The 27,228-nt window shown below is 39.4% G+C and overlaps 1 protein-coding gene and 1 pseudogene across 3 annotated transcripts in view; both read left to right on the forward strand.

The window, feature by feature from the left end:
• The window catches only part of GIPC2 (GIPC PDZ domain containing family member 2), a 98,305-nt gene that overhangs the window by 35,527 nt on the left and 35,550 nt on the right, over positions 1 to 27,228 (forward strand). For both annotated transcript variants that reach the window (XM_025386606.1, XM_025385893.1), the window contains exon 3: positions 11,771 to 11,951. In XM_025386606.1, coding sequence (XP_025242391.1) covers positions 11,771 to 11,951 — 181 coding nt within the window. The remainder of the gene's footprint in view (positions 1 to 11,770; positions 11,952 to 27,228) is intronic.
• Positions 7,629 to 8,834, forward strand: LOC112632600 (annotated as a pseudogene). Its single transcript, XR_003121415.1, has 2 exons — positions 7,629 to 7,656; positions 8,166 to 8,834. The product of XR_003121415.1 is annotated as a translocon-associated protein subunit gamma pseudogene (transcript).

The raw sequence follows: 27,228 nt of genomic DNA on the forward strand, positions 1-27,228 counted from the left end.
CTAATTGTGTTCATTATTTTCCCCTCATACAGGTCCAATTTAGGATCATGTATTTCATTTATGTCTTTTTAGTCTTCCTTAATCTAGAATAGTTCCTCAGCCTTTTATAGGATGTCCTTGAATTTGGGTTTTTCTGATGTTTCCTCATGTTGATAAATAGATTGTGCATTTTTGGCAGGAAAATTACGTAAGTGATGCTGTGTCCTTCTCAGTGCAGCACATCAGAAGGTACGTGATACTGGTTTGTCTCATTGTTTGTGACGTTAATTTTTGTCACTTGTCTGAGGTAGTGTCCACCAGTCTTTTTCACTACAAAATTATTTTCCTTTAAAATAAGTAATTGTGGAGAGATGCTTTGATATCATGAAAATATCCTGTTTCCTTACTTGCATGGCACAAATTTAGTATCTGTTGATGAGTCTTGCCTAAATTAATTTTTCCTATAATGGTGGAAAAAATGATGATTTTTATAATTCCATCACTCCTTATATGTTTCTCTGAAAGCATTTTATGATAGGGAAAAAGCTGCCCTTATTTATTGTCAACGTGGGTACATGACTTTATATTTTACTCAATGGGTTATAGTCTATTATTAACCATTATATTGATGCTCAAATTTCCTGAGACTTGGCCTGCAGGAACCCCTGTAAGTGGGCCCCCATGTCCTTTTGACATGTCTCCTGTCATTTTATTGAGTAGGTTCTTACTTTTTAGAACACAACAAGATGTTCTTGTATCTCCTTTTCCCCAGGCCTAGAATCAACTATTTCTCTTAGAAGCTCTGATTTTTACTAGAGATTGATAGTCAAGTTCTGGTGTTAGCTATGCTCATACATTGAAGTCAAGTTCTAGTGTTAGCCATGCTCAGACATTGCTACTGGAGTGCATTATTTCTAGATCCTTTCAGTGGTAGAATTAGAGAACGTGTTTATTAGAAGTTATGAATTGGGCCAGGTGTGGTGGCTCACACCTGTAATCCCACCACTTTGGGAGGCTGAGGTAGGTGGATAACTTGAGGCCAGAAGTTCAAGACCAACCTGGCCATCATGGTGAAACTCCATCTCTACTAAAAATGCAAAAATTAGCTAGATGTGGTGCACACCTGTAATTCCAGCTACTTGGGAGGCCAAGACAGGAGAGTCATTTGAGCCTGGGAGGTGGTGGTTGCAGTGAGCCGAGATCGTGTCACTGCACTCCAGCCTGGGCGACAGAGGGAGACTATGTCTCAAAAAAAAAAAAAAAAAAAAAAAGAACTTGTAATGATGCCTCTAATTGTCATCCTGCCCCACAGGGTTATTTCTTAGCTTCTCCATCAAAATTTTTATTTTCAAAGTCATTAAAATATTTACTCATTGTAGAGATCTTTCACCTTCCTGGTTAGCTGTATTCCTAGGTATTTTATTTTTTTTGTGACAATTGTGAATGAGATTGTCTTTCGATTTGGTGCTTGGCTTTGCTGTTGGTGTATAGGAATGCTAGTAGGGATTTTTGTATCTTGATTTTGTATCTTGAAACTTTGCTGAAGTTGTTTATCAGCTGAAGGAGCTTTTGGGTCAAGACTATTGGGTTTTCCAGATATAGAATCATGTCATCTGCAAACAGAGATAGTTTGACTTCCTCTTTCCCTATTTGGATGGCCTTTATTGCTTTCTTCTGCCTGATTGCTCTGGCTAGGACTTCCAATACTATGTTAGGTAGGAGTGGTGAGAGAGAATATCCTTGTCTTGTGCTGGTTTTCAAGAGAAATGCTTCTGGCTTTTTTCCATTCAGTATAGTGTTGGCTGTGGGTTTGTCAAAGATTGGTCTTATTATTTTGATGTATGTTACTTCGATACCTAGTTTGATGAGAGTTTTTCACATGAAAGGGTGTTGAATTTTATCAAAAGCCTTTTCTGCATCTATTGAGATAATAATGTTGTTTTTGTCTTTAGTTCTGTTTATGTGATGAAGCATATTTATTGATATGATTACGTTGAACCAATCTTGCATCCTGGGGATGAAGGCTACTTGATCATGCTGGATTAGCTTTTTGATGTGCTGCTGGATTTGATTTGCAAATATTTTGTTGAAGATGTTTGCATTAATGTTCAGCAAGGATATTGGCCTGAAGTTTTCTTTTTTTGTTGTGTCTCTGCCAGGTTTTCGTATCAGGATGATGGTGGCTTCATAGAATGAGTTGGGGAGGAGTCCCTCCTCCTCAATAGTTTCTGTAGGAAGGGCACCAGCTTTTCTTTGTATATTTGGTAGAATTCAGTTGTGAATCCATCAGGTTCTAGGCTTTTTTTTGGTTGGTAGGTTATTTATTACTGATTCAATTTCATTATTGGTCTGTTCAGGAAATCAGTTTCTTCCTGGTTCAGTCTTGGGAGAGTGTATGTGTCCAGGAATTTATTCATCTCTTCTAGTTTTCTAGTTTGTGTGCATAGTGGTGTTTATGGTAGTTTCTGATGGTTATTTTTATTTCTGTGGGGTCAGTGGTTATGTTTTCTTCATCATTTCTAATTGTATTTATTTAGATCTTCTCTCTTTTCTTCTTTATTAGTCTAGCTAGTGGCCTATCTTTTTTTTTCATAAAACCAACTCCTGGATCCATTGATCTTTTGATGTTTTTTTTTTTTGTCTTGTTCAGTTCAGCTCTGGTTTTTGTTATTTCTTGTCTTCTGCTAACTTTGGAGTTGATTTGTTTTTGGTTCTCTAGGTCTCTTAGTTGTGATGTTAGGTAGTTAATTTGAGATCTTTCTAACTTTTTTAATGTGGGCAGTATAGTGCTATAAGTTTCCCTCTTAAAACTGCCTTATCAGTGTCCCAGAGATTCTGGTATGTTGTATCTTTGTTCTCATTAGTTTCAAATAACTTCTTGATTTCTGACTTAATTTCACTATTTACCCAAAAGTCATTCAGGAGCATGTTGTTTAATTTCCATGTAATTGCATGGGTTTTAGCAATTTTCTTGACTTGTATTTTTATTGCACTGTGGTTCAAGAGGATGTTTGGTATGATTTCAGTTCTTTTGCATTTGCTGAGGAGTGTTTTATGTCCAGTTATAATATGTGGTCAATTTTAGAGTATATGGCATGTGGTGATGACAAGAATGTATAGTCTGTTGTTTTTGGGTGGAGAGTTCTGTAGAGGTCCTTCAGATCCATCTGGTCCAATGTTGAGTTCAGGTCCTGAATATCTTTCTTAATTTTCTACCTCAATGATCTGTCTACTACTGTCAGTAGAGTGTTAAAGTCTCCCACTGTTGTTCTGTGGGAGTCTATGTCTCTTTGTAGGTCTTTAAGAACTTGCTTTATGAATCTGGGTGCTCCTGTGTTGGGTGCATATATATTTAGGATAGTTAGGTTGTCTTGTCAAATTGAACCCTTTTACCATTATATAATGCCCTTCTCTGTCTCTTTTGATTTTTGTTGTTTTGAAGTCTGTTTTGTCTGAAACAAAACAGGGTTAGGATTACAACCCCTGCTTTTTTCTGTTTTCCATTTGCTTGGTACATTTTTTTCTCCATCCCTTTATTTTGAATCTTGGATGTTATTTTGTGTGAGATGGGTCTCTTGAAGACAGCATACAATTAAGTCTTGGTTCTTTACCCAGCTTGCCACTCTGTGCCTTTTAAGTGTGACATTTAGCCTGTTTACATTCAAAGTTAGTATTGATATGTGTGGATTTGATCCTATCTGTGTTTTATTAGCTGGTTATTATGTTGGCTTCTTTGTGTGATTGCTTTATAGTAACACTGGTCTGTGTGTAAGTATGTTTTGTATTAGCTGGTACAGTGCTCAGAGAAATCAGAGAAGAGACAAACACATGGAAAAATATCTTGTGCTTGTGGATAGGAAGAGTCAATATCATTAAAATGGCCATACTACCTAAATCAATTTACAGATTCAATGCTATTCCTATCAAATTACTGATGACATTCTTCATAGAACTATAAAAAATTATTTTAAAATTCATATGGAATAGCACCAACAAAAAAACCTGTTCAGGAAATCAGTTTCTTCCTGGTTCAGTCTTGGGAGAGTGTATGTGTCCAGGAATTTATTCATCTCTTCTAGTTTTCTAGAAGAAAACTAGATTAGGATTAGCCAAGATAATCCTAAGCGAAAAGAACAAAGCTGGAGGCATCATATTGCCCGACTTCAAACTGTACTACAGGACTACAGTAACTAAACAGCATGGTATTGGTACAAAAACAGGCACATAGAGCAATGGAACAGCGTGGGGAGGCCAGAAATAAGGCTGCACAGCTACAACCACCTAATCTTTAACGAAGCTGACAAAAACAAGCAATGGGGAAGACTCCCTATTTAATGATGCTGGGATAGCCATATGCAGCTAATAAATGATGCTGGCTAGCCGTATGCAGAAGACTGAAGCTGGACCCCTCCTTACACCATATATAATAATTAAGAAGAATTAAAGACTTAAATGTAAAATTCAAAACTATGAAAACTCTGGAAGACAACACAGGCAATATCATTCTGAACATCGGAATGGGCAAAGATTTCATGACAAAGACACCAAAGCTATCAGAATAGAAGCAAATATTGACAAATGGGATCTAGTTAAACTTAGGAGCTTCTGCACAGCAAGAGAAACTATCAACAGAGAAAACAGACAACCTACAGAATAGGAGAAAATATTTGCAAACTGTGTATCTGATAAAGGTCTAATATCCAGCATCTATAAGGAAAGTTACCAGAAAAAAGACAACTCCATTAAAAAGTGGACAATGGACATGAACAGGCACTTTTCAAAAGCAGACACACATGTGGCCAACAATCATATTAAAAAAAAAAAAGCTTAACTTCATTGATCGTTAGAGAAATGCAAATCAAAACCACAATGAGATACCATCTCACACCAGTCAGAATGGCTATTATTAAAAAGTAAAAAAATAAGATGTTGGTGAGGTTGCGGAGAAAAGGGAACCACCCACCATACACTCTTGGTGTGAATGTAAATTAGTTCAGCCATTGTGGAAAACAGTATGGCAATTCCTCAGAGAGTTAAAAGCAGAACTACCGTTTGACTCAGCAATCTCATTACTGGGTGTATACCCAGAGGATTAGAAAGCATTCTGCCATAAAGACACATACATGTGTATGTTTATTGCAGCACTGTTCATGATAGCAATGACATGAAATCAACCTAAATGCCAATCAATAGCAGATTGGATAAAGAAAACGTGGTACATATACACCATGGAATACTATGCAGCATAAAAAAGAATGAGATCATGTCTTTTGTGGGAACGTGAATGGAGCTGGAGACTATTATCTTCAGCAAACTAATGCAGGAAGGAAGAGAAAACCAAATACTGCATGTTCTCACTTATAAGTGGGAGCTAAATGATGAGAACTTATGAACACAAAGGAGGAAGAAACAGACACTGGGGTCTACTTGACCCCAGTCATAGTGAGACCCTGTCTCTACAACAAATAGAAAGTCCCTTGACCCCAACATAGTGAGACGCTGTCTCTATAGCAAATGGAAAAAATTAGCTGGGTATGGTGGCATGCACCTATAGTCCCAGCTACTCATGAGGCTGAGGTGGGAGAATTGCTTGAGCCTGGGGAAATCAAGGTTGCAGTGAGCAATGATCATGCCACCACTCTCCAGCCTGGAAAACAGAGCAAGACACTGTCTCTTAAAAAAAAAATCAAACTATATTTAAAAATTCATTCAGAGATGTGTCACTCCTTCTCCTAACTCTTCTATCTCATTACTTTTCCACACTCCTTAGAGATAACCCATTTTATTAATTTCTGTTTTATCCTTCCTGTATTTCTTTTTGTCAAGATAAGCAAAATGGAATGTTTCATGAGTTTGCGTATCACCATGTGCAGAGACCATGCTGTGTGATTATAATTTTAATGTATGTGCTGCTGAAGTGAGCACTTGATATGTTTTTAACTTGGCTGGAAATAAGAGTAGGTTAAAGTCAGAGTAGGACAGTGTGGTAGGTATTCAAATGAGGGTGGGCATTCCATGGTGAGAGAGGCGTTGCAGTGTGGTGCATAGGGGCATGGACTTTAGAATCAGATAGGCCTGCTTTCAGTCTTAGCTAGATCACTTATTTACCAGCTGTGTAACATTGGCCAAGGCATTAAACTTTTCTGAGCCTTCTCTCAAGTGGGAACATTAGCACCTACGTTATAGTATTATTTTGGGTATAAATATAATGACATGCTTAAAATGTCTGCAGTATTCACAATTAATAGCTAATATTTTAATAATCATTCTAACAATAAACCATTACATAATTAGGAAAGATCAATGGCAGAGAAATGCATTTTATAGTTTTGTATGGTTCACACAGATGAAACTGGTTTTTTTGTTTGTTTGTTTTTTGTAGAGACAAGGTTTTGCCATGTTGCTCAGTTGAGCAGGGCTCAAGTGATCCCTTTCTCTAGGCCTCCCAAAATGCTGGGATTACAGGGATGAGCCACCATACATGGCCCAGATGAAACTTTTTAGGTGAAAAAACAACATACTTAAATGTTCATGATTTTAGTATCTAAGTCTCAACATTTCCAAGAACAAAAGGTATATAAATAACTTAATCAGAAAATTAAGAGCATACATATAATGAAACCTGTGTATAGTTAAGACAGTAGCTGGAAAATGTTGTCTGTAAAGTGCAGATGGTAAATATTTTGTGCTTTGTGGGTCATATGGTCTTTGCTGCAACTACTCAACTAAGCCCGTGTAGCACAAAAGCAGTTACAGATAATACTTAGATGAATGAGCATGCATGTTTCCCACTGAGACCTTACTCATAGACACTGTAATTTAAATTTCTTATAATTTTCACATCACAAATCTTCTTTTGATTTTTTTCTGAACCATTCAAAAAGGTAAAAACCGTTCATAAATCATGGGCCATATAAAAACAGGTGGTGGCCATGGTGGAGGGTGCACACCACCCTGGAGTTCTGCTGTGAGCCATAGTTTGATGACACCTGGTTTAAGAGAAGAGATTTGTACTTTAATTAATTAATTAATTTACTTACTTACTTATTTATTGAGACAGAGTCTTGCTCTGTCACCCAGGCTGGAGTGCAGTGGTGTGATCTTGGCTCACTGCCTCCTCGGTTCAAGCGATTCTCCTGCCTCAGCCTCACGAGTAGCTGGGATTATAGGAATGTGCCACCACGCCTGGGTAATTTTTGCATTTTTAGTAGAGACAGGGTTTCACCATGTTGGCCAGGCTGGTCTTGAACTCCTGACTTCAGGTGATCTGCCTGCCTCGGCCTCCCAAAGTGCTGGGATTACAAGCATGAGCCACTGCGCCCGGCTGAGACTTGTATTTTCAAATTTAAAATAAAAATAAGGATTTATAACATGCAATTAAGAAATGAGCTAAATTGATTTTTAAAAACCCACCTGACTTTGTTTTAAATTGAAATAGTTTGACTAACCACAAAGCTGTCATTCTCAGGATATCTCTTACAGACCTTTATGATTTGCCATACTTTTGCTTTAGTACAACCACATTTTAGAGTGATCATTTCGAGAAATATGATACTTACATCTTTCTAACATTTTACTTTTTCATTTGCCCAAACTAAGAATCAGCAAGACTGGAAATGTAGGAAGTCAAGGGGGCAGAGGATTATAGGATGGAAGCTAGGATCCGAGCAGAGATCTGTAAAGCCAGAATAGACATGATGATTTGTGAAAACAGATGTTTGAGATCTGGAGACCATGATGAGGTGTTGATGAAAAACAGCTTTAGTAGAAATAAGGAGATGGAAAATGGAAAAAATAAGGCTGTCAAAAAAAAAAAATTCAGAGTTCAAAGGTGATAGATCATTTTGGACATTTATAACCCAAAACTTTGTACTTTAGGTCAGAAGAACTTGGGTTCTATACCTTTTTTAAAGACATTTTTAATTTAAAAAATTATGTCATCTCTGTTTGAGACCTAATTAGCTGTGTTATCTTGGGCAAGCCATGTAATTATTGTGGCTTAAATTCCTCATTCCTTAAATGGAATGATAAATATCCTTTTCCTAGGCTTATTGTGAGGACTGAGTGAGATAACTATTTACAACTGTATGACTGTTAGCTTATTATTATGAGCGAGGTTTGAGGACAGTGTTGGAAGGATCAGCAACACAGATCTGAGTTGCTGATCATAGCGACTGGACTTGCAGCTCAGAGTCTGGTGCTTAAGATTTTAGGGAGAGTGGATCAGATAAGGCGGCCGCAGGGGCGGAGCCAAGGGCTTTTGCCTGGCTTGGCCGCTAGCTCTACCTTCCCTGTTCTCACCTCCCTTTCCGCTATAGCTCCCAAAGGCAGCTCCAAACAGTCGTCCGAGGAGGACCTGCTCCTGCAGGATTTCAGTGGCAACCTCTCTGCCAAGTCCTTTGCGATCTTTTTCAGGAATGCTTTCGTCGTGTCTGCCATCCCCATCTGGTTATACTGGAGAATATGGCATATGGATCCTATTCAGTCTGCTGTTTTCCATAGTGTGATGACCCTAGAAAGTACATATTTGGTAGCCTTTGCATACAAGAATGTGAAATTTGTTCTCAAGCACAAAGTAGCACAGCAGAGGGAGGATGCAGTGATTCGAAAACTTTCTGAAGCTGATAATAGAAAGATGTCTCGGAAAGAGAAAGATGTAAGAATCTTGTGGAAGAAAGAATGAAGTTGCTGATTCTGAAGCTACAACATTTTCCATCTTCTATAACAACACTCTGTTCCTGGTCTTGGTCATTGTTGCTTCTTCTTCATATTGAAGAATTTCAACCCCACAATGAATTTTGTCCCTAAGTGCTTCATCAGGACTCAACGCCCTCCTGTCTACTGGCTCCAAGTAGACCATGTCAGCTTCATCCCCTGGCTTTGTGTCTATGGGTGGCATGTGGTATATGGAAAAGTAGCAGGGTGCTCAGGGTGGGAGACACACGAGATGTTTTTGTAGTCTAGAGCCTTTAAAAAACTCAACAGAATATAATTCAGTATTTGTTTATTGGCTGTTTTTGACAGATTGTTGAAATTAAATGAATTGAAAGGGGAAAAAAAGACTTTAGGGAGAATGTATGCTGCCCTAGACTTCTGCTGACATCTGTGATGAGAAGGCAGAATTCTCTAAATATATGGGATGAACATAATGGGAGATATTATAATAATGGTCTGAAATGGTTGGAAAACTCTATGTTTAATAACGTATATCCTGTCTTCCAATAAATAAATAAATCTTCTCTACCTTTTGCAGCATCAAGCTCCAAAGACAGGTGAAAGTTCCTAAGTGTTATAGAGAATAGTATAAATAACTCAGTAAATAAAGTATAGCATTAATGCCTCTTTTTTTTCCCTCTTATTCCTTTGCATCTCATTAGTACCTTTGGCAATATTATTAATCTCTGTCAAGTTATTGTATGATTATCAAAGCACATTAGGTTTCAGAAACTTGTCTCCATTGCTCCCATATTGTTTATTCTACCCACTTTGGAGGCTAAGGCTCAGGTAACCCATAAAATATATAATCCATGTCTTCAACTTTGCTTCCATATCTGGTTCATCTTCTCCAAGTTCCCTATATTGATTTTCCTGTGTCTTCATTCCAGATTCTTATCTGCTGCCTCAGATAGTGACATGTGCTGTGACTTTTCTTTTGCTACCTGGATTCTCACCCTGCTGCCTGCTCTGACTTCTGGTAACTGCCTTTCTCTCCCTCTATCTGGGCACTATTCTGGTTGCTGAAGCATCTCTAGGATTGATGAGGCGACTCATGGGCCTCTGCAACCCTACATTTCTGTTACTCTGACCTTTAATTCACTGGTGAGATTCAGATGTGTCTTCAAAGTCTGTAACTTTTATATAATGCTTATTTAAAATAAAATTGTAACTCTAAATCTTAAGCTAAAAATACTGTGTGGTGAGACTCTGAAATTTGTATGGTGTAGTTGACCAAAGAAAAAAATAAATTCAAGATATGTCAAGAGATAAATTAGAATAAAAGCTAAGAAGAAAAATCAAAGTTAAATATCGATTATTGAATTCTTTGATGAATTACGAATTGTGGAACAGTATTTAATAGTTTTTTCTTCTTTAGACTTTAGTCTTCTTCAATGTCATTTATTTTTCTGTGACAGTTTAGAAACTCTAGTTGTACTGGGTGGTTCCCATTGTTTCTGTTAGCGATATAAGTTTAATATGGGTTTCTAATAAAACAATGTCAGGTAGACTATGAAACTTGTGGTTTCCTTGCCTAACTATTTGTAATGACAGTGGGCTCTGTTAAAGTTGGCGTTATTGTGACATTTGCATATAGCATGTTAACAGTCACTGTTAGAATGAATGAACATAGCAATATTCTTAAAATTTGGGGTAAAAAAGAAATCTATTTTGAGTTTTGATTTATAATAATGAAATTTAAATGTTAAAAATGCTTAACCTTCCTAAGTTACTCTTGTTCCTGATGACAATATGATGGAGATGTTGGAGGTAGATGAGATCCGTTTTCTCCTAGCTCTTGGACACAATGATCAGTCACCCTGCTGATTCAGAAGATGTTATACTTCCAACTAGCAAGGGTGGAGAATACACAGCCTTTAGTATACAATAGCAGCTGCTCCTGATGTTGCTATCATTCCTATGAAGGATTTGGGACTTCTGAGACAGATTATGGCCTTCATTCTGCCCTATTCCTCATCACCATGGAAGAACTTGTACATCCTCTGCAGGGCTGTTTTCTGCAATTCTGGAAGAGTTTTCTGGAGCTCCTGTGCCTAAAATCCTTTCAAAAATTCTTGGGAATACTAGATACCATTTTGAGACTCTACCCTGAGGATGTATTATAGAGAAGTAAGATAAAGAAAGACCAACTTGAAGTTTCTCCTTGGGGTCCCAGATTCTCTTCATCTAAAATACATAAATGAGAAACAATAGCATCAAATCACCCTTACTGGCTCCCAAAATGATAACCATACTTGTCTTTTATTAGGTATCAGGCATCTTAGCTAAGATGGTATTATTCTTTGTGTCTTTGCATTTGTAACTAAATGCAGCCAATTGAAAAAGCTCAAGCTCTATTCTTATGTGATGGGCCTCAATTGAAATAATTCAGTAATCACTTATGAAGGGACTTTGCAGATACTGTGCTAGGCACAGACATGCAGAGTGAATAAGACCATCTCTGTCCTCAAGGATATTAGTTTAGTAATGGAGACTGAGAAGTAAATAAACAATCACACTGTGGTATGTTGAATCTGGCAAATTACTTGCTCTTCTGAAGCTTTAATCTTCCTGACCTGTGACATGAGAATCTCATAAAGGTTGTTAGAATTAAATGAAATAACAAATGTAAAGTGCTTAGTTTAGAGTTCAGCATATACAGCAAAATGTATTGTAGAAACATGAGAGTGGCACCTTACCCATTCTTGGGGGAGTGGGTTGGGGAATGTCAGGAAAAGCTTCCTAGAGGAGGTGGTAACTGTGAGTCAGCTGAATTCCAAATGATAAGGAAGACGAAGAATGGTTGGAGGTAAGATAGTGGTTCTTGGTTGCTCAGTCTTCCCTCTCTAACTGAGCATCAGACTGCATTGTTGTCAATACATTGTATATATGTCTCAAAAGCATAAAAAGTACTGTTACACAGTTTTATTTTGTTTTTAAACCTATAGCACCTGTTATTGTCTCCTATCCAAGTACTAACCAGGCCCGAACCTGCTTAGCTTCCAAGATCAGATGAGATTGGTGCATTCATTACACAGTTCTATTTTATATTATGTTATCATTAATTTTCTTTCAGAGAATTAAAGATGGTGGTGTTATTGACTCAATTAAAACAATCTGTGTTGGGGATCATATTGAATCCATAAATGGAGAAAATATTGTTGGGTGGCGTCACTATGATGTTGCTAAGAAGTTAAAGGAATTAAAAAAAGAGGAACTCTTCACCATGAATTTAATAGAACCTAAGAAGGCATTTGGTAAGTCAGGGGTCGGTGGGCGGGTGTGTGAAATGTTCCCTTTCCCTGATTTTTCTTTCTAAGGGAAATGAGTACTGTGATATGGTGCTTTGTGCTTTTAGTGTCTTCTTATCTAACATATCAGTTAAAAACGTAGAAAATGGTAGCACTACTTATAAGAGAGACAACTATTGAAGGAAGAAAAAAGAAAATTATTGCCTTGTAAAAGGACATTTTCCAAACATTTGAAATTACAAAGTCTAATGTCTAGTGACTGAATTTGATGTGGTTGTTCCTATCTCTGAGAACAACACATTGTATTGTTTTCATTTTGCTGAGCAGTAAGATTTTTGACTGAGCTCTTTAAACCATAATAACTGTTGCTCATGGATCTCAGCAGCAAAAATTGTAGTTATATACAGAATGGTATTTAAAATAGTTATCTGTTCCATTTAAAAGACCTCCTTCCCCAATATCTTTCCTCCATTGGCATTTGAATTTGGCAGCGTGGGATGGTATGAAATTATTTCCACTTTGGGGTGACATCTGTACTTGCTTGGTTTTAGCCATGGCAGCTGTATTCCAACTGTTGTTCAATCACCCAAGGCTATCTCATCTACAGAAAAATGTGCCAGCTTCTCTCTTACCACCCAGAACTATTTTAATAAGCCAAACCAAGGCCTAGCATTCATCAGTGTTAAAATATCTTTAGCAGAATCATCTCAGGCTTGCTCTTACTCATCGTGACCCCATGCACACTATGTTCTTTCCTTTGTTCACAGAACATAAATATTCCTTTTAGTTTGTCTCTAATGCCATTTTCTCAGGGCAGTTATTGGAAATAATGGAAGAATGCAGTGGATCTGGGGAATTACGTTTTCTCTCTCTTAGCAAGTAAGTGACAGGTCCTAGGTATATGGAATTAGAATTTTTTCTCTGCTTCTACATGATTCTGCACCATTTAACAGAAATACAAGTGTAGGTTATATTACCTGTGGGAGACAGTTTTCCAGAAGGTGTAAGAAAAAGATGCCTTACCAGTACCTCCTGGAGGGAGCACTCCAGGAACTACCTCTGTAGATGCTGTGATTCTGCCTGGTGCCTTGCAGCATCTGAGCTCACTTCTCACAGAGGAAGGAAAGCAGCACTCAGGTTTCTATCCAGTAACTCCTTTCAAGATGGCTTCATTTGGTAACCTGACTCCCCAGATAGCATGGTGAAATAAATTGACAGGGTGTAGATGGTTCAGGATAAATATTCTTATTTGATTTAGACTCTTTGTAAATCAAAGCCATTCTGTTAGTACAACTCAAGAAATCTATTTTTTTCTGTATTTATCTCTACTATTTAATCTGTTTCCAGAGCAAATTTTTCTCTGTTTTTCCCCCCCATTGTCTGCATCTAAATCTTTTGGTCCCTATGTCTTTGTAGAAAGTTGGTGGTATACCTTAACTTGGATGCTAGGTTGGTGATGGTCTTAAATGTTACAAAGGTCATTGTATTTAGCTATTATTGTTCCATGATTAGATTTTCCCTTCAATGTTGTAGACACGTGTACAGTCAGTATACTTCACTGCCTTATGTACCTAACTACTATTGAACTGGCTTTCTGTTGCCTCATGAAATCAATGGACACATTTGCAAAGCACCCTGAGTAGGATTTTCCTAATAGAGGTATATTATTTGAGCACCCTGAATTCTGGTAGTGCTGTTGGTTAGGACACCCAGAGATTGACTTTGGAGGAATAAGTTTTTGTTTTCCAAGGTTTCTGTGGAAGTTTTACTCAAACTGCTGGTCTTTATGCATTTTCCGTGCTGTGGATTGATTCTTGACTCTGGGCTCTAGCGTGAGGGGTTTCTTTCTTAAAAGTAAGCCTGGCTGCTCTGCCTATCCTCCAGCCCCGAATTTTTCTGCTTATTGTTTTGCCTCTGGGATAAAGACAAAGCTACTTTGTTCCTCATCCTTTGGCTTCATCCCAGTGCTTAGCTCTTTGCCAGAGAGGGGAATATAAATCAGGGGGTACTTGGGGAATCAGGCTTCCCCCAATTCTCTTGGTCCTAATCTTATCTTTTGCTATGTTTCCTTCCTTTTTTCCTGTATTTTCTAGCGTTATTATTGACTCAGGGCCCATAATTCAAATTTCATAGTCCTTTATGATTATCTGACTCTCTGTCCTCTTGGATTTCTACCAGGAAAAGGGCCAGTCTTAGTGAGGCAGAGTTTTCTCTGCATTCAGATAGGCCACTTTGGCTGTAGCTAAGTCACTTATAGGATCTTAACAAAAGCTGTCAGAAATGGCTATATGCACCAGTATTTTGACATTTTCCTACCAACTTCCCTAAAGACAGCCTGGAGAGGCTTGTGGACTATATCCCAAATCACAAGAGGAAGGAGCATAGTTGGCTGCTTTGCAATGGCATAACTAGGACTGCAAGCACCGCTTCTTCTTCTTTTTTTTTTTTTTTTTTTGAGATGGAGTCTGGCTCTGTCGCCCAGGCTGGAGTGCAGTGGCTGGATCTCAGCTCACGGCAAGCTCCGCCTCCCGGGTTTACGCCATTCTCCTGCCTCAGCCTCCCAAGTAGCTGGGACTACAGGCGCCCACCACCTTGCCTGGCTAGTTTTTTGTATTTTTTAGTAGAGACAGGGTTTTACCATGTTAGCCAGGATGGTCTCGATCTCCTGACCTCATGATCCGCCCGTCTCGGCCTCCCAAAGTGCTGGGATTATAGGCTTGAGCCACCGCGCCCGGCTAGCACCACTTCTTTGTAGTGGGTGGGGAAATCCTTACTGCCTGCCTTCATTTCCATATTTTAGGTCCACCACTTGCTACACTCCACTTCCAGGGGCCATTATATGTGTTAATATTCTTTGATGGAGAGCTATGCAACAAACACTATCTAATTTCAGAAAAAGGCATTTATTGGAGACTACCATGTAGGTCCCAGAAACAGTCAATCGAGCCTTGACAAGGTCAGGAACCAAACCTGTTTCAGGGATGTGTGTACCAGGAACCCTTCATGGCACTGGCTGAATTGACTCCGGGCAATTATTTTCTATTTTCATATCACTTCACTCAGGATTCAGGTGGAGAGGTGGAGCAAGTAAGTAGGTCTTGTACCCATCTTGATAATGGGGAAGGCAGGCTATATGATAGACCTACCAAAATCCCACGTAACAGGAAGGGATAAGTTTCCTTATAGGTAGGAAAAAAGTAGCAGATTCCCATTTTGCTATTTCTCCTTAGCTGTTATATCTTGTTCTGCAGGGACAGCAGTGTTGATTTTCTCTTGATTTTGAATCTGACTGTAGCCATGTGTGATATCTATCAGTCTGGGAGTATTGGAATGAATTTGGAGGGAGAAGGGTATTGTAAATGGTTGTGGGCGTTTGGCCTTGGATTTTATTTTTCTGCTATGAGTTGGGTGCCACATACATAGCTGTTTGGCAGTGGACTATCTAGAGATGATGACAGCATCCAACTTTCTTTCAGAGAAAGAGTAAAGTCACATTTTCCTTGGTGCTGGCCATCAGATTTGGAGGGGACCATAATTACCAATTGTGACTACATTTCTAGAAAGATTTTTAATTTATGTATCTCACAAATTATTGAGACTCTTCTGTGTTTCAGGTACTCTGCGTAGCATAGAAAATACTAAGGAGGAAGACTAAGCTATGGCTCCTGCCTTTTGAGGAGCTCATAGTCTAGCAGGAGGCTGTTATGGGCTGAATTGTGTCCTTCAAAATTCACATGTTGAAGTCCTAATCTTCAGTACCTTAGAATGCAGTTGGATTTGTAGATAAGGCCTTTAAAAAGGTAACTAGGTTAAAGAGGTAACTAGGTTAAAATGAGGTCGTTAGGGTGGGCCCTAATCCAATATGACTGGTGTACTTATTAGAAGAGGAAATTTAGACACAGACACAGGGAGGATGCCATTTGAACTTGAAGATAACTATCTGTAAGTCAAGGAGAGAGGCCTCAGAAGAAACCAACCCTAGAGAAACCTTGATCCTGAACTTCTGGCCTCCAGAACTCTGAGAAAATAAATTTCTATTGTTTAAGCCACCTAGTCTATGGTACTTTGTTATGGCAGCACTAGGAAATTATAGAGGATAATAGGAAAAAAATTATAGTACCAGTTCTTTGACTATGGAAGTAGATCTTGGGCTTTCTAATAATCTAGAAGGTACTGGTATTTTAGCATTCCTCTGGCCTTGGGAAGATAGCAAGAGCACACCGATATGTTTCCATTCAGACATTTGTCGAGCAATTAGTATATGCTTGTCTTAGGGTATTAGTTGCCCTAGACAATCATAGTCACCATTTATTGAAAGCCTACTGTATACCTTTACCATACCACCTGCTTGGTACGTGCATGAATAAGATCCAGATCTAGGAATTCATGTCTAGTGAGAAGAGATGGATATGAAAAAATAAATAAATTTAATAAAGGCTGTTAGAGGTACTAAAATATACTGGATGTATAGAGGTGGGAGACATCAAGTGTACTTAAGAAGTTCAGGAAAAGCTTTTCTTTTCTTTTCTTTTTCTATTTTTTTTTTTTTTTTTTTTTTGTGAGGCGGAGTTTTGCTTTGTTGCCCAGGATGGAGTGCAGTGTTGTGATCTCAGCTCACTGCAACCTCCACCTCTCAGGTTCAAGTGATTCTCCTGCCTCAGCCTCCTGAGCAGCTGGGACTACAGGCATGTGCCACCATGTCTGGCTAATTTTTTGTATTTTTAGTAGAGACAGGGTTTAGCCAGGATGGTCTCAATCTCCTGACCTCGTGATCCACCTGCCTTGGCCTCCCAAAGTGCTAGGATTACAGGTGTGAGTCACTGCACCCAGCCAGGAAAAGCTTTCTAAGGAAAGAGATTTGAGTTGAGTCTGAAGGGATGAATAGTGCTTACTTAGTGGATGAATTGGGGAAGGTTGTCCTGGGAAGTGGGAACAGAATAAGCAAAGTTACAGAGATAGAGAATAGCATCATATATTTGGGAACACCATGTTTGCCAGTGTTTTTGGTTAGAGGTTATTGGTGGTGGTGTCACAGGAAATGAAGCTCAAGAGTCAGTAGAGAACAAATATATCAAGAGCCTTATATATGAAGATAAAGACTGGGCAATGAAGAGGCAGAGGAGTAACATGATGAGTCTTTAATTTTACAAAGGTATTTTGGAGACTGTTAGATAAAGGGATATGAGATAGAGATTAGGAGATCATAAAGGTTCTATTAACAATAATAGCTATCATTTGTTCAGTGTGCGAGAGATGAATTAAAGCAGTGCCTGTAGGCATGAAGAGAAGAGAAATGGTTTGGAGGAATAGATGGTGGTGTGCTGGAGCCATTTGTACACATCTCCTCCTTCACTGACATCAGGTTGATTGTTTTAAATTAGCTATAATGGGCTATTTATAAAAGAGAAATAGGTAAGTCCTGTAAGTCAGGGCTCTTTATTTTAATTTTTTTAGTGTGGAGAGCTGATTGTTAAATGTTTACCTGCACACCACTGAATAATGAGATTGAGTTAGTAACCTGTTGGACATAGAAATAAAGGAAGGAGAGACTGCAAATGATGACCTCAGATTTGTGGCTTCAGGGAGGGAGTATGGTGCCATTCTTTAAGACGAGGAAAGCTGGCAAAGAAATAGATATGGGCAAGGAGATAGGATAGGAAATAAATTATAAGTATAATTTTGGACTAAATGAGTTTGAAATCTGCGGGATGATTCAGTTGGACTTGTACAAAAGGGCTGGGTATGGTGGTTCACACCTGTAATCCCAGCACTTTGGGATGTTGAGGAGGGAGGGTCACTTGAGGTCAGGATTTCGAGACCAGCCTGGCCAATGTGGTGAAACCCTGTCTCTTCTAAAAATACAAAAATTAGCTGGAAATGGTGGCAAGCACCTCTAGTCCTGGTTGCTCAGGAGGCTGAGGCAGGAGAATCACTTGAATCTGGTAGGTGGAGGTTGCAGTGAGCCGAGATCATGCCATTGCACTCCAGCCTGGGCAACAGAGTGAGACCCTGTCAAAAAATAAAAAAATAAATACACACACACACACACACACACACACACACACACGAGGTAGATGAGCATCGATAATTGGGGCCTAGAGAATGAGATTTATGAGTAATTTTCTTTGATCAGTAGCAGAAGCCATGGAAATAGATTGAATCACTGAGAGTGATAAAAGGACCAAAAACAGAACGGTGAGGGGAACACCAGCATTTAAGGGGCAGAAAGAGAAGGAGGAGCCAGCACTGAGGAATGGCCAGACATGGACGAGATGGCCTTCTGGGTAGCCTTTATCCAAGTACTCAAGATCAAGTCACTTGTCCCATGAGCAGATGCTGCACTGCACTTTCCCAAGTTGGCTGTGGGGCTCTGAGGGAGGAATAAAGGCCGTTAGAAAATGTACCCTCAAAATCTTCTGTGCTGGTCAGAATTTAAATTACTGTTTTTCAGCCAGTAGGTTTCAACCAGTGTGTTTAGAACACAAAGTAGAATAGAGTTGAAAATATAGTGCTTTGTACATTGTAAATATTGTTTCAGTTACAAATGAATATGTGTGTTTCAGTTTTATTATCTTTGTGTATATCTATGGGTCATGATGTAACGTATGTATTTCTTACTGTGGGTCACAGAAAAAAAACATTTGAAAGCCACTGGCTTAAATGACTCCCTTGTCGAAAGTTAGTAGTTGAATGGGAAATCTTTCCCATACTTAACATGATTTCTCCTGGTCAGCTGGTTACTGATCCAAATTTTCCTTCTTCTAGCCATGAGTTGATGGCAGCATTCCCAGTCCTTATCAAGTATCGACTGGAATGTCTGTAGTGGTATTTTTTAGGGCATGGCTCACTTCCTTTCTCCTTTTGCCAATGAAAAGGAACATGTCTTTACAATGAGCTCAACCCTGCAGAGTTTGCCCTGTAAACCTAGATTTTCCCAAGGCCATGAAAATCCCTCTTCCATTTAAACGACTCTAAGGCCAGACAAGACCAACTCGTTTGTTTTCCTATAAGGTCTTTTAAATGCAGAAAAACAACAAATCCCTGAAGCTTTGATTCGGTTTTACTTAAATGAGTCTCAACTTCATTTATCCTGCAAATTTTTCCAATTTGTGATTCTTGCGTGCCCTTTATGGAAAGAGGTTTGAGGAAGGAGGCCTGAAATATTTCTGTAAGAGTTTTCAAAAGCAGGAAGAAAATTGAAAGAAAAAAACTTACCTTCTAAAGCATTTATGGTCTTTATTTTAGGGTTAGATTTTGTAACAGATCATTGGGTTATGTCTTCTTTTAGAAGGTTCATTTCTGTGCTGTGTATCCATCAGAATAGGATGTTAAGTATGTGAAGTGCATCTTAGTCTTTTGAGTCATTCACAGCTGGAAAACTCGGACCTCATCTTCATGATTCAGCTTAACTGATGTACTCACTTCAAAGGCTAAGACTATTTGATATTAAGAGATAAACTGTGACTTTTAAGTTTTATATGACTTTTTAGATAGACATTTCAAACATTTAAAAATTACTTTTTATTATTCATGCTATATCTAGGGAAAAATTTCAATCAATCAATACTTTTGGTACCTTTTCATATATACTGAATTCTACAAAATATATCTGGGAATATGAAAAAAGTTACAAAAGAGACGATAAATTGCAGTAGTTAAGTGTGTAGGCTCTGCCAGGGACTGGCTTGTGATATGTGACATTGGGTAAGTTATTTAACCTTTCTGTGCCTTTGTCTTCTCATACAAAATGTGAAGATGTGTCTACCGCATTGAGCTGTTGTGAGGATTAAATGATTAAACATGAAAAAAATCACAGAGCAGTCCCTGATACATAGTAAGTCTTCAAGAAGAGTTATCTGTTATTATTACTGTTATTATAAAGGTGTACCCTTTTCTTTAAGGAATAATTTTAGAAACAAGATAAACCCATGTGAAACAGGAAAATCAATGTGGTTGAATTGGTGATCAACAAGTATTTGTTGAGAATTCTGGCACTGTTTGGATTCTGGAAAGACAGATGACAATATCACATCTCATATCAACTAATGAAATATGTCAGTACATCGTAATAGTAGCTGCCATTCGCTTTTCCTAGTACTTTCTAAGTAGGAAATCATTTAGTCCTCACAACCACCCTGAAAGGTGAAGCAGTTTGCCCAAGGTTGCAGCTAGTGAAGGAGGGAGGCAGAGTTCTAAGCCAAGCAGTCAGCTTCCAGAGCCAGCTCTCTAACAGCTGTTACAGTGAGTCAGCATGCTTGCTGTCCTCAGGGAACTTACAGTTTACATAAAGAGGCAGATACATTAAGAATCAAGTAATTCTACTAACAATAATAGCTACCATTTGTTGAATGAAATATAGTATAGTAGTGAAGAGCATAGACTGTGAGCTCAATTGCTTGGGTTTGATTCCTTTCTTGGCTGCTTTTAAACTGTGTGATTTGGGTTAACTATAAAGTATTTTGAGGATGAAATGAGTTAATATATGTATGTGCTTAGAAGAGTGCTGTGTAATTGCAACCCATTGCGACTAGGACTACTGCCATTATGGCCTGACTTCATAATCCTCATGCCATTCCTATGAGGGTTTTTCAGCTAAGTAAACTGAGGCTTGGACAGTTAATTCATTAAGGCTGCCCGGTGGCGGGCTAAGTGTGGCCATAGCACTCCAGTCCTGTTTGCTCTTGAGGCTTGTACTCTGAACATTATGTGTTACTGCCTCTTCAGAACATAATGCAGACCATGATACATGCTATAGTGCAGATTTAAACAGTGACATTTATCTGAGAGCTGACTTGTCCATGATTGGGAGGGGTTCTAAGGCTTAGAGAGTGATAGGGATTGGGAGATGGTGAGATTGGAAAGAAACTTCCTCAAGAAAGAAAGCTGTGAGACAGGTGATTTATGGCAGATCCCACCAGTATCAGGGATCAATGTTCCATTCTCATGAAAGGCGACAGGACATCTGATAGAATGGCATAAGGATATTAGAGCTTTTAAGTGCTGTGGGCTTGCGATCTCAGGTGAAAGACCCTTGTACACACTGGGTGTGGGAGCGGGGGTGGCCTGTGAGTGCACACACTGACTTGGACGTAGAGCTTCATGGTCTGGTCTATGATGGACAGAGTGTAGCATCAGCCTTCTGAAGCCTGCGAGATGGGGAGAGGCCTTCAAAGCAAAACCGAAACTAAATTTCTCACCAAACCTGTGCCATGCCAGGTCGGGGGGTGGTGCTCAAAGTCAGATTCAGTTCGGCATTTGTTACATTCAGAATTGTGGAGTAAAATTTAAAACCCCTATGGAAATCTAAATGGATGTTCGGAGAAGGGAAACAACATTGAGTAGGCTGGACTACGTGAGCAAGATCCCTGGAAGATTGCACTTGAACTTGTCCTTGAAGGGTGGGAAGAAACATAGAGACAAGGGAAGGAGGGTTTCCTGTGAGAAGTGTTCAGGACAGGGAGGAACCTAGCTTTGCAGGGTCTATAGCAAATCAGGCTGCAAAAGCAGCTCAGGACCCTATTAATAAGAGCTCTGAAAACTAGGTGGGGAACCCAAGCTTGTTTTGGAGAGTAATAGGGAATCATTTAGATGATATTGGAACTGAAGAATGACATGATGAAGCAGATATTTGGGAATTAAGCCCAGGAGACCAATGTGGCTATATTTGACTAGAGGAGAAACCGTGTAAGAGGCTGTTGGAACAGTACAGGAGGAAATGATCAGGGCTGGGATTAGGGGCAGCAGTGGGAATTCAAAGGAAATAAAAAGCGTGAGTAATATTGTAAGGGTAAAAATGGGGTAGGAGGTGGATTGATGACACTTAGCTAAAGGGGAGAGGACAGAAGGTTCAGAAGCAAATGTCACTCCCAAGATTTCTATCCTAGGAACCTGTGATAACAATGATGCTATAATTGGAAATGAGGCAGTTGGGATGTAGAAATGGTTTGGGGGACATTCAGGGATAAAAGTTCAGTTTCAGGTGTACTGCATTTTATCTGACAGTGGTACTCTCTTTCATATATTGTTTGGCAAAGTAAGTGTACACAGTGACAAATTTTGAGGGGCAGAGCATACTGTGGATCATTTTATTATGTAGTAGAGTTTTTCCGACAATTGCACTTTGGCTTAGCATTTGTCACAAAGATACTATGGGAGAAGATTAAAAAAATCTAAGTTCCCTTTTGTGGAGTGTGGCAGATGTGTTAGACAAGTGCTGAGTGTAATTGATAAATTGGTTTTCAAGGTAGAGACCCAGCTGGATACCTAAATATAGATCCTTTCTACTCCAGTTGTAAACTTTCATTAAAAAAATTTTTATTGAATGCTCAGTTTTTAATCTGAGAAAAGTGAAATTATTATAATCCATAATACTAAAAACTTTGTAAGCTATAGTTTTCAAGACATTTACCCTAAACAGTGATTGATGTCTTATAACTGTAATTTTTTTTTTTTTTTTGAGATGGAGTCTCGCTGTGTCACCAGGCTGGAGTGGAGTGGTGCGATCTCGGCTCACTGCAACCTCTGCCTCCTGGGTTCAAGCCATTCTCCTGCCTCAGCCTCCCAAGTAGCTGGGACTACAGGCACGCACCACCACGTCCAGCTAATTTTTTGTAATTTTAGTAGAGGGGGTTTCACCATGTTGGCCAAGATGGTCTCAATCTCTTGACCTCGTGATCTGCCCACCTTGGCCTCCCAAAATGCTGGGATTATAGGCCTAAGCCACCTTGCCCGGCCAGAACTGTAATGTTTTTTAGGGAGCATTTAGAGTTAATAACAACCATGAATAGGAGGTATATAATAGTTTTCAACTGTTTTTAAGCTTATTAATTAAAATAGCAATGTGAGATGAAGGGGTGAAAAATGATGCTTAAGTGTAAGTGGCTTTTCTAATCTAACTGAATAGTATGACTATAATGTTATTTATTAGAAGACAGCAATTCTATAAATAATACATATTCTACCGAAGAGTATTTTTACAATGGGAATTGTCATTTAATTATAGGAAAATGGGTCTAATAAATTATATTAAAAATCATAGTATGTTTTCAGATAAGTTAGGCAGATAAGCAATTTGATTTACATGTCGAAAAATGTTTGTGAGGCCAAGCGCGGTGGCTCATGCTTGTAATCCCAGTACTTTGGAGGCCGAGATGGGTGGATCACTGAGGTCAGGAGTTTGAGACAGCCTGGCTATTATGCTGAAACCCCATCTCTACTAAAAATGCAAAGAATTAGCTGGGCATAGTGGCAGTCACCTGTAATTCCAGCTACTCGGGAGGCTTAGGCAGGAAAATTGCTTGAACCTGGGAGGCGGAGGTTGCAATGAGCTGAGATCGTGCCACTGCATTCCAGCCTGGGCGACAGAGTAAGACTCTGTCTCAAAAAAAAAAAAAAAAAAAAAAAAAAGGAAAAAAAGAAAAGAAAAATGTGAAAAGACAGATTACGGCCAGGCGTGGTGGCTCAAGCCTGTAATCCCAGCACTTTGGGAGGCCGAGGCGGGTGGATCACAAGGTCAGGAGATCGAGACCATCCTGGTGAACACTGTGAAACCCCGTCTCTACTCAAAATACAGAAAAATTAGCCAGGCATGGTGGCGGTGCCTGTAGTCCCAGCTACTCAGAAGGCTGAGGCAGGAGAATGGCATGAACCCCGGGGGCAGGGCTTGCAGTGAGTGGATACTGCGCCACTGCACTCCAGCCTGGGCAACAGAGCGAGACTCTGTCTCAGGAAAAAAAAGAAAAAGATTACAAGACAACGTGTTGTAATATCCCAGTTTTGTAAAATCTATTTTTAAGTGTAGAAGAAAAATACCTTACAGTGTAATTTTTATTTTATTTTATTTATTTATGTATTAGAGATAGAGTTTTGTTCTTGTTGCCCAGGGTGGAGTGCAATGGCGCGATCTCGGCTCTCCTCTACCTCTGTTGGCCGGGTTCAAGCGATTCTCCTGCTTCAGCCTCCCAAGTAGCTGGGATTACAGGCATGCATCACCACACCTGACTAATTTTGTATTTTTAGTAGAGATGGGGTTTCTCCATGTTGGTCAGGCTGCTTTCGAACTCGTGACCTCAGATGATCCACCTGTCTCAGCCTCCCAAGGTGCTGGGATTACAGGCATGAGCCACCGTGCCTGGCCAAGGTGGTCAGTTTATGGATGACTTTTCTTTCTCTTTCCTTTTCTTTCTTCTCCCTCCCTCTCTCCCTCCTTTCCTCCCTTCCTTTCCCTTCCTTCTTCCTTTCCCTCCCTCCCTCGCTCTTTCCTTCCCTTTCTTTCCCTACCTTTTTCCTTTTTCTTCCCTCCTTCCCTCCTTCCCTCTCTCCCTCCCTCCCTCCCTCCCTTCCTCCAGGGTCTCACTGTCTAAGGGTGGAGTGCCGTAGTGCAGTCACAGTTCACTGCAGGGCTCAAGAGATCCTCCCACTTCAGCCTCCCTAGTAGCTGGGACCACAGGTGCAGGCCACCAAACCCAGCTAATTTTTCAGTGTTTTGTAGAGACGGGATCTCACTTTTTTGCCCAGGCTGGTCTCGAACTCCTGGGCTCAAGCAGTATGTCGGCCTCAACCTCCCAAAGTGTTGGGATTGCAGGCGTGACCTACCATGCCCGGCTGACTTTTTTTCTTTAGGCTTGTATTTTCCACATTTTAAATATAAAACAAACACATTCACTTTCACAACCAGAAAACAATTATTTTAAAAAGGAAGGCTGGCCAAGTGTGGTGGCTCATACCTGTAATTTCAGCACTTTGGGGGTCTGGGGCAAGCAGATAACTTGAGGTCAGGAGTTCGAGACCAGCCTGGCCAACAGGGTGAAACCCTGTCTCTTCTAAAAATATAAAAATTAGCCGAGCATGGTGGCATGCACCTGTAATTCCAGCTACTGGAGAGGCTGAGGCATGAGAATCACTTGAACCTGGGAGGTGGATGTTGCAGTGAGCTGAGATAGTGCCATTGCACTCCAGCCTGGGCAACAAAGTGAAACTCTGTCTCAAAATTAAAAAAAAAAAAAAAAAAAAAGCTAGCATTCTAGGCAGTAGAAGAAACTTATTCTACATATAGTTGCTTTACAGTTTTCAACTATATGATGCTCCTCATTAAACAATTTTATTATAAATAGTTCCATGTGAGAAATGTGGTAGAATATGTTATCAACTCTTTAAATTTGCAGGATCTGTTTTGGTAACTATTTTTCTTAACTTTATAAAGTCTAAGGGGAAGGTATGTGTAATAAACCAGTAATAAAGGTGAACAATAATTTTTATTTCTTGAATTCCCATGATAAAATCATATTATAGGGTAAAATAAGTGAAAGGATAAAACGAAATATTTTAGCTATCATTCTTTGTTAAAAGAATGACCTTTTACCTTTCCAAATTAGAGTCTAAAGGTTTGTAATCTTTTTTTGTAACACAGTCTCCTCTGGATTAAAGGTATGAACTTTTTCCCCAGAGATGCACATTAACTTTTGCCTGCAATTTCAGGGAGTTAGGAAAACAGCATTGGGGCTTTCTTAAATGACACCTTAACTAAAGAACAAGAAGATTTCCGGCACAGTTATTGCACTTCTGATATGCATCACGCCCTGTTCTGTCTTATCAACGGAGTGGTTGAGCCACTTTTGTGTGCTTTTGGGGTTCATTCATGTGTGGGCAGCTCTTTTGATCCAATAGACAACTGACACCTTCATGCAGGTGGCATCAGTATATGCCTCCTTTTCCTTGCCTTTGGTCTGTCTCAGCACCCTAGTAATTGTATTTTTTTAAAGCCTATTCTAAAGAAGTTTCAGAAATATTGGAGAGAGAAAGGATGCAGGGAAAAAGGGAGAGTAGTTAAAATCTTAAATTCTGAGACACAAGCTAGATTTTATGTCAACTATCCTGGAGTGTGTACGTAGGTTGGGGGTGGATGTGGGGTGGGGAGCATGTGTTTATGGACAATGCTGTTGGTGTATATCTAAGCATTGGAAAGTCTTTTCAGATGGGTTGCCTCACTGCTTGGGCAGAATTCTGTATCTGTGAGGTGTCTTTCATTTGGAGACCATGGTAAACCCTATTAAACCCTACTAAACCGTTACTGCTTAAGCAGAAACGGGAATCGTACAAACCAGCAGTCCATGAGTGATGCTGGCATTAGCAAAACCCTGTGTGGGGCCCATACAATGTGACCAGGACCCAGTTTCTTGCCTTGTCTCTCTGCTCTGATGTCCTGTCTGATGTATCTGCTTCATCATTTAGTTATCATATTAAGGTTAGCTCCACACTGTGTCCCAAGATGGTGGTCAGCAACTGCTGGGACCACGTGCTTTCTTATTCATGCAGAGCAGAAAAGGAGAGAGACTTTGGCTCAGAATTTCTAGCAAAAGTCCTGAGATTGATTCTGACCTTGCAGCCTTTAGTCACATGCTCGCCTCTGAAACAATCACTGTGATGAAGGGAATCAGTTTAGCTTAGCCCATTCTTGTGTCCCATATCTGAAGCTAGGAGCAGTCAGCTTCCCCTGAACCACAGTGATCGTTAAATGACCAATAAGTACTAAAATAACTAATGAATGTTATTTACCAATGGCAACTCTTAACTTCTAATAGAATACAAAATGAGGTAGTATTTCTAGGGTGGACCTGCCTGGCCTTGTGGTCCAGCTCTGCCCACTTACCCGGTTGTCTATGACCCTGGTGAAATAATTTCACTTTTCTAAGCCTTGGTTTCCTGAATCATGAAATTAGGATAATAATCATACCTATCTCGTAATAGTTTTATGAGCATTAAAAACATATAAACAATTTTATATGCTGTTACCTGGGATATAGTCAATGCTAGGTTAAAAAGGCACTACCTTTGACTTACCCCAAATAATTTACCTTGACTATCCCTCGATGAATATAGTGTGTTTTTATTCTTTTGAAATAAAATTGATCTTTAAGAATAATGCTAGTTTAAGAAACAGCATATAATGCTTGATAGGTTGCCCTCTGTAGAGGGAACCTCTACACCTTGAGAGGTATCTGAAAATGAGGGCAGAAAGCTGCGGAGCCCCGGTAGAGCTGTTGACTCTAAGTATTATTGCTTTGTAGAAATGTGTCATTCTCCAAGAGAAACCTAAACTTTTAGTTTTTATAAGAAATCACCCAATATTTAAAAAGTTGCGACTAATTAAAAAATCTGAAAACACTGCACATCCAACAAATATGTCTGTATACTCTATGTAACTGTGAACTCCCTGTTTGTAGTCTTGTCCTGAGAGAATTGTCCTTAATGCCAAAGTCCTTTGCTCTGGTGACATGCACACTAA

This window comes from Theropithecus gelada, chromosome 1 (genome assembly GCF_003255815.1).
Source record: "Theropithecus gelada isolate Dixy chromosome 1, Tgel_1.0, whole genome shotgun sequence".
Taxonomy (NCBI): Eukaryota; Metazoa; Chordata; class Mammalia; order Primates; family Cercopithecidae; genus Theropithecus; species Theropithecus gelada.